Here is a 7,744-nt window from a genome sequence, read left to right on the forward strand (position 1 = left end):
AAAGGATATGGTCGGACAGAGGAGATTATCCTGATCAGGATATATAGTTATAGCCGCAGGAAGCTTATAGTTTTCGAGATATTTGCGTTTAAAGTTGAAAATTTGCAATATTTTCGATATATAAAATTAATTTTGCACTTATATTTTTCACTTTTATATCCACTAACAATTCACTAATTCATTTTTACACATTTATTTTATATGATATAGTGCAAAAATAGCTTTTAATATACATTTAAATTATTGTTGAATTATGATTAGAAGATAAGAATAACTAATGAATTACAAACTGTCAAATAATGTGTTACCTTATCGACATCATTTGTAAAATCACTAAATGAAATAAAGTGAAGACGAATTACCCCAAATACGAGAATCAACAACCTATAAAAAAAATAACACCGATCGGTCAAACACCGGGGTATATCAGATTTTTTTTCGCGTAAAACTTCTTTTTGCGTGGGCGGCCTTCGGCGGCGCTTCAAAAAAAGCGCTGGCGAGCGGTCCCAACACCGGGGTGTATCAAACTTTTCTCCGTTTTGCATGGGCGGGTTTCGGCCGCGCTAAAAAAAAATAACCTGGCGGTGCACCGGGTGTATCAAATTTTCGCGTGAACTCCTTTTAGCATGGGCGGCCTTCGGTCGCACTTCAAAAACCCTGGTCGGACAAACACCGGGGTGTGTCAAATTATTTTCGCGTTGCACTTCTTTTTCGTAGGCGGCCTTCGACAGTGCTTCAAAATTACCCTTGTCGATCCAACACCGGGTGTATACATTTTTCTCCGTGAACTCATTTTTACATTGGCGGACACTTCATGCCGCTTATATTTGTGTTTATCAACGATTATGTTTCCTGTATTTAATATTTCTTTATATATTTTTTTGTCTCAGTTTGTAAAATATTTTAGTATGGTAACACTGATTATTTGTCAGTTTGTAATTTATTTATTCTTAAACAATCATAATTCAACAATAATTTAGATGTATATTAAAAAGGCTTTTTTTACTATATTATATAAAATAAATGTGTACAAATGAATTAGTGAAGTGTTAGTGGATATAAAAGTGAAAAATATAAGTGCAAAAATTAATTTTAAATCGAAAATATTTAATTAAAATATTGCAAATTTTCAACTTTAAACGCGAATATCTCGAATTCTTGTTCTGGAGAATCTCCTCTATCCGACCACACCCATTTTATTCCCGAAATCCTGGGACGGTATACTAAAAAAGCCGACCTAAGACAAAAAAAAAAGAGTGAGCTGTCAGTTGACATCTAGCAGATGTGAAACACCGAAATTATTTTATACAAGTAATAAGTTAAAAGTAGAGATTATGACAGGAACTAGATATGGTACACAATGAAAGAATACAATATTATGAATTTTTGCAGAAAATAATGACAGATAGTTTATTCAATAAACATTTATTTTCTTTATATTCAAAATAGTATCCAAATATTTGTTTAAAATCAAGTCAACTCAATTATTTTCATCAGTGACTTCCGTAATAGCTGCATTCAAAGTTGCGTCTGACGGTATTACTGTGACAATTGGTCGATGATAACCGAAGTATGTTACAAAAGTATTAGACATCACATTATCAAGATATCTAATAAAATACAGCATCTATTGTTGTTCCATATCTAGTAGTACATTCTCTCGAATTGTTGTTTATTTCAACTGAAATTCTTCTTGGAGGAACGATATTAAGGCATATACCCATAAAGATATGATTGTCGCCGTGGCGATACAGGCCGTGTTATCACCACGCTATATTATTATTATGGAATATTTGGGCGATACGCAGTCTATGCGTAGTGTATATGTAGCATATATATATGTATATTAGGGTGTCCGTTATTTACCAAATTGATTATTTTTGACGAGACGCCCCCTAAACTTTTAGTTTTCCATCTAAAAAAAATATCAGACCATAAAAAGCCCTTAATTTTCATAACAAACCTTGCCCCAAACACGATACATTTCCCATTGAAATTACATGGGATTTTGCCACTTTTTACGAATATTTTGTTTTCTCTGGAGCTTTCTCGTTTGTAGGAATAAAGAGTCATATTCTTGTACAAGAGTGAATGCTCTACAAAAAAGTCTGAACAATTTTCGATATACTCACTCTTTTTTTGAAACCTGTAAAGCCATGTAACCCCTTAACCGAGTTTTATGAAATTTCGAAAATCATTTTTTTTTCACTCTGTTCTAGATAAGAATCAGAGTAGAGCCGGATTTATGACCAACAAAAAATTATATTTTTTAGAATAAGCAATTCGAAAATTCCAGAAATTACCCAGAAGTTAACTTCAACCTTGAATAACTTTTAAAGGAGTGAGTATATCGAAAAATTGTTCAGACTTTTTTGTAGAGCATTCAATTCTGTACAAGAATAGACTTTTATTCTTACAAACGAGAAAGTTATAGAGAAAAAAAAATATTCGTGTAAAGTGGCAAAATCCCATGTAATTTCAATGGGAAATGTATCGTGTTTGGGGCAAGGTTTATTATGAAAATTAAGGAGCTTTATGGTCTGATATTTTTAGATAGAAAAACTAAAAGTTTAGGGCGTCTCGTCAAAAACAGTCAATTTGTAAATAACGGACACCCTAATGTATATATGCATATTTTTGCGGCTTGCAAAAATCTGTGAAAATATGTATGCAAAGCTCATACATAAACATACATATTTACGCTAGTTTGTTGCAGAAGTGTTGTGATTGTAACCACGGCCTGTATTGTCACGGCGACAATCACGTTTACCCGCGCCTATAGATGTTTCACATCAAAACTTAATATATTACAATAACATTATTACAGTTCATTTTAATTTTTTCATACACATCTACATATTAGTAAGTACAATTCAAATTCAAATCATTGATATTATCGTTTTTCTGTAATATAACGTGCGCGCACTACTCTATATGTAGATACATATGTATGTGCGTATGTCATACCCAAAACAAATAATGCATACACAAGTCTACATATGTACACATATCTGCGTACACATGTAAATATGTCGCCGCATAAACTACAAATATTGTTCTACAAAAACAACAATCGTCTCAAAAAGCATTAGCAGCGTCAAGTGTTGAGTGTACATATTTACATGCATACATACATATGTTGCATGTTGACAAATATACAAACATTATGCGTATGGTCTGTCATATTTGTTTACATACACACATAATATATATATGAGCACATGTGCGACCATTAGATCTTTTAAAGATGATATCAAAACTTGTAATGTAAATGTACACATTAAAACTAATTACTTTAAACTTATATTAAATATTTGGGTAATAATACAAACTTTACTACATTACATATTTTTAATGATTTTATGGATTCTTGATGAAAAGCATATATGTATGTATGTAGGTAAATTTTAATATATGTACATACATACAAAACGTTGTTTGCCATGTAAATTATTTCTAGGAAACATTTTTTTAGTTCAATAAAAATAACTATCTACTACTAAGTGTGCGGGGATGTATTTTATAATCGAAAGCAATTAAACAATGAAAAATTTAAGTTAATAAATTAATCCTTATTAAAGTAACGAATATATTTTAAATTACAATTTTTGATAGCTTTCTAAATATCAAAAATAATTATTCATATTATCCTATCAATTATGGCAATTGAAAAAAAAAAAAATAATCTCTCAGTGCAATAGAATGTACAATATTCTTGGTTAGCACGTCTTTAGCCAAACAAACAAACTGGAGGGTTTTCCCACGCGAGAACATGCCACATATAGTTGTCCGTGGGAAAAGCATGGTGTTTCCAAATCTAAGCCACATACAGACAATGTCTGGCCTTGTGACTTATTGATCGTCATAGCGAATGCTAATCTAATGGGGAATTGAGTGCGTTTGAATTCAATTGGCACATCTGTAGTAATCATAGGGATTCGTGGCAGCAACACATTTTCGCCTTGAAACTTGCCATTCAAGATGATGGCTTCAATGACGTTTTTCATTAATTTTTTAATGACTAACCGTGTGCCATTACACAGCCGTGGTGGGTTTAAATTGCGAAGCAGAATAATCGGAGATCCAACCTTCAATTGTAAATGATGTGGTGGCATGCCTGGCAAATCCAATGAATTTAAAAACTCAATTGGATAATTCACAGTCTCGTTGGTATCGCAAACTGCATCGATAGATTTGTATGACACCAAGTCCCCAGGCAACAACTGTTGAATCTTTAAATTTAACCCATTGACGTCCACATTTTTAGCTGCCAAAATCGCTCTTTCTGCCAGCCACTTACGATTTGCATATTGTGTGTGTACGTCGGGAAATATGTGATCGATGAGAGTATTTTGCGAGTCGATGATTGTGCAGAAGTCCGTCTGTAATTTGATGCATCCAGTATTTTCATGTACATCAACTTTCCCATCACCAATATCTAACAGTTGTTTAGAGAAATTTTCGGCGGATGGATCCTGAAGCATTTGAACGCGCATGTTCACCGTCAGTTGTACTTTTTCAACATTACGTCATAGTCGCCATGATTTTAAGCAAGCATTAATTTCATCAGCGTACGTTGAACGTGGAATAACGGGAAGTGTTTGTCCAAAATCACCAGAAAGGAGTAGCAAAGTGCCGACAAATAGTTTATCTTTGTTTTTTATATCCTTTAATGTCCTATCTAATGCCTCAAGCGAATGTTTGTGTGCCATAGTGCATTCATCCCAAATAATAATTTTACATTGTTTCAGCACTATGGCCATAGACGATTGTTTTTATGTTGCACACTGCATCTCGATTATTTTGAATGTTCAACGGTATATTTATTAATCACCTACACTTTTTCGTTTTGATTTCAAACTATTTCCAAAAATAGTTAAGAACAATATATACAGGTACGATAATGGCCGTTGTTGACGGGAGCTTACAACACGCGTTTATTTACATGATATCACTTAATAAACTGAGAGTTAAAACTGTCTTTGTCAGATTAATAAATTGTAATTAAATAATTATTGCACTGGAAATGAAGGATAAATTTATGATGACAGTAAAATTAACATAAGAGTTGCACAGAAAAATTAAAGAAATAGGTATAACAGTGACTGCTACGATTGATACACAAATAAAACCAAAAAAATGGCTGAAAAATGTATAGTGAGTAAGACAGGAGACCGGCATCGTCCTCATCCCTACTCTCATAATTAATGGAACTTGAAATTATGAACTATGAATAAGAATTTATCGTACTACAATTGTAATATTCGGTTGCCATCTTGCAACCCTATTGCGGATATGCAGATAGAATTTCGTCAACGATATCTCACGAACAAATCAACCGATCTTGACACGGTTTGCGGCCATCGACGTGATTTTTCAGAATCGAAAGCTGATTAGTCTTCAGAATTAATCGGTCGAGTCGTTTCAGAGTTGTTTCAAAAAAATCGATTTTGGCGATTTCTTTCGTCCACGATTTCTCGCAAGAAAATTGATCGATTTTGACCCGGTTTACGGTAATCGGCGTAGTTTTGTGTGGTTGAATGCTGATTAGTTTATGTAAGTGATAGATATAGCAGTTTAGAAGTTATTCCCAAAAAACCACTTTTGAAAAAATTTTTTTTGCTGTTTTTTTGAGTTTTCTCGAAATCTACCGATCCGAATCGGCTCAAAATTTTAGAAAATCTAAGTTAAGTGAAACTCTTTGAAATGCCGTTGGGTTGGCTTGATCCGGTTATAAGCGGGTCCAATAACTTCCCGATTTTAGAAAATTTTTAATTTTCTTCGCGGAAAGTTAAAAAAATTTAGGGGTGGACCACCCTTAACATTTAGGATGATGAAAAATAGATGTTGTCCGATTCTCCATTCTAGCCGATATGCACGCTAAGATTCACGAAAATCGGTCGAGTGGTTTCAGAAGAAACGAAACGGAGTTCGACGGGTTTTCGTGCATTTATTGTCAGACATACAACCCGAAGTGGGATTGTGGTGTCCGCAAGGTCCATGAACCATATTGGTTTTCACCATTTGGTATAATACTGTATCTTTCTCTGCATCAGGAATTTCCACAGAAATGAGTTCATCAGTTTGATCTGGTGTAACCACCATCCACCATCCAAAGAAGAATGTGTGCGTACGGCTAACTTTTTTTGCTACTCAACAGAATACATCCAGCATCTAACAGCACCATATATATGTACCATATGTTGCTTCAAGATAAAGTCCATCAAACATCGCTGCTGTTGTTTGAAAAGTCGTGCTGTGACATCGTGACGATCGCTTGCTGATTGACCGCGTTCCATAATTCCACATGTATGTCATCGCATCCTGGGAGTACTCGTTCATGTGCCTTGGGCTGCCATACGTTGATGGCAAAAGGAACGCCGACCGATATTAGCGCGACCTCTTCGTGGCTTCGTAAGAAATTTCAATCTGTAATTGATCACTTTATGTGAAACATAACGTTTTCACTGAATAATTTTCAATAATTTTTCTTTTGAATAGCCGGAATAAAAAAAGCATGCGACCGAAATTGAATGACTCAAATATTTGACAAATAAAAATATTAAAAAACAAAACAAACAAAAATTGAAAAAAAAAAATTTGTATGGAAAAATGTTACTTTTTGGGAATTTTCCAATTTCCAATTTCCCTTAACATTTAGGAGGATGAAAAATAGATGTTGTCCGATTCTCCACCCTAGCCGATATGCACGCTAAGATTCACGAAAATCGGTCGAGCGGTTTCAGAGGAGTTCAATAACGTACACCGTGACACGAAAAATTGGATTATGATTATTTGTATAAAACCTGGAATTTATTCATTAAAATCACCACCAGAAGTCGTTTTATCCGTTGTAACCGAGCGATCATGGAAGAGAAATATTTTTTCTAATATGCCACAAGACAAAACTAGAAATGAAGTTCATAAGCCTCGCGCTGTCAGATAAAACGATTTACCTCCTCATTGAATGTGCTAACACTTTCGATTTGCAAAGAAAGTAAAATGAAGACTGACTACAGAAATGATCCTGTGAAGTATAGTCAGAGATAAAAGAGATCCCCAACTCTCCTGTCACTGGAAATGTGAGAACCGCTCCGAACTTTGACAGTTGACTGGATTGGGTAGGTTTTGACGTTTTGCAATTGGAATGACTGGAACGGCCAGATTGAAATTATACAAAAATATATGTGAACGGAGGAATTTGTCGCCGCCGTTCAAGATCGCTAATAAAAATTTAAAAAATAAAATCAAAGAAAACGCGAAATTTAAAATATATTTCATGAAACGTTTTGCTATTTGATGCATAGAATAAATAATTTTCAATTACCAATGATTAAAAACATTTATTATTTGAGAACTAACAGGCTTAATTCACCTTATTAAGTAGTGAAATATCAAAAGTCAGTTGTTTTAATATATCATTAAATCATAAAAAGGATTTAAGTAGTTTCGCCATATATTAAAAGTCCAATATACAATAATTTGCAATCGTAATAAATTTTGGGTGTTTAATTTAAATGCCCAGAAATTCTTATTTTGTTCGATGGCCCATTGGAAAATATTATAAAAACGCTTTTTTTGAGGCGCTCCCGCACTGAAATAAGTTCATCCCATTATCCCTGGTATAGTCTTAACTTTTCAACGGCCAACGCAGAGTATTTCAACCAAAAGTCACACAAGTTGAGAATTGCAGAAATGAAACAGAAACGAAAGAAAACAAATAATGCACAAGGATACAAACATA

General features: G+C 33.8%; 1 protein-coding gene and 1 non-coding gene across 2 annotated transcripts; both read right to left on the bottom strand.

Moving 5' to 3' along the window:
- Positions 1–3,830: 3,830 nt before the first annotated feature.
- On the bottom strand, positions 3,831–4,496 carry LOC126767196 (ATP-dependent DNA helicase PIF1-like; the record flags this gene model as incomplete). Its single annotated transcript, XM_050484771.1, has 1 exon — positions 3,831–4,496. A coding segment is annotated over exon 1 (666 nt), but the record flags the coding sequence as incomplete, so codon positions are not given.
- A 2,332-nt stretch (positions 4,497–6,828) lies between these two features.
- LOC126767197 (small nucleolar RNA U3) lies at positions 6,829–7,044 on the bottom strand. Its single transcript, XR_007669023.1, has one exon. It is a non-coding gene; the product is annotated as a small nucleolar RNA U3 (small nucleolar RNA).
- Positions 7,045–7,744: the final 700 nt, after the last annotated feature.

This window comes from Bactrocera neohumeralis, unplaced genomic scaffold (genome assembly GCF_024586455.1).
Source record: "Bactrocera neohumeralis isolate Rockhampton unplaced genomic scaffold, APGP_CSIRO_Bneo_wtdbg2-racon-allhic-juicebox.fasta_v2 ctg4564, whole genome shotgun sequence".
Lineage (NCBI taxonomy): Eukaryota > Metazoa > Arthropoda > Insecta > Diptera > Tephritidae > Bactrocera > Bactrocera neohumeralis.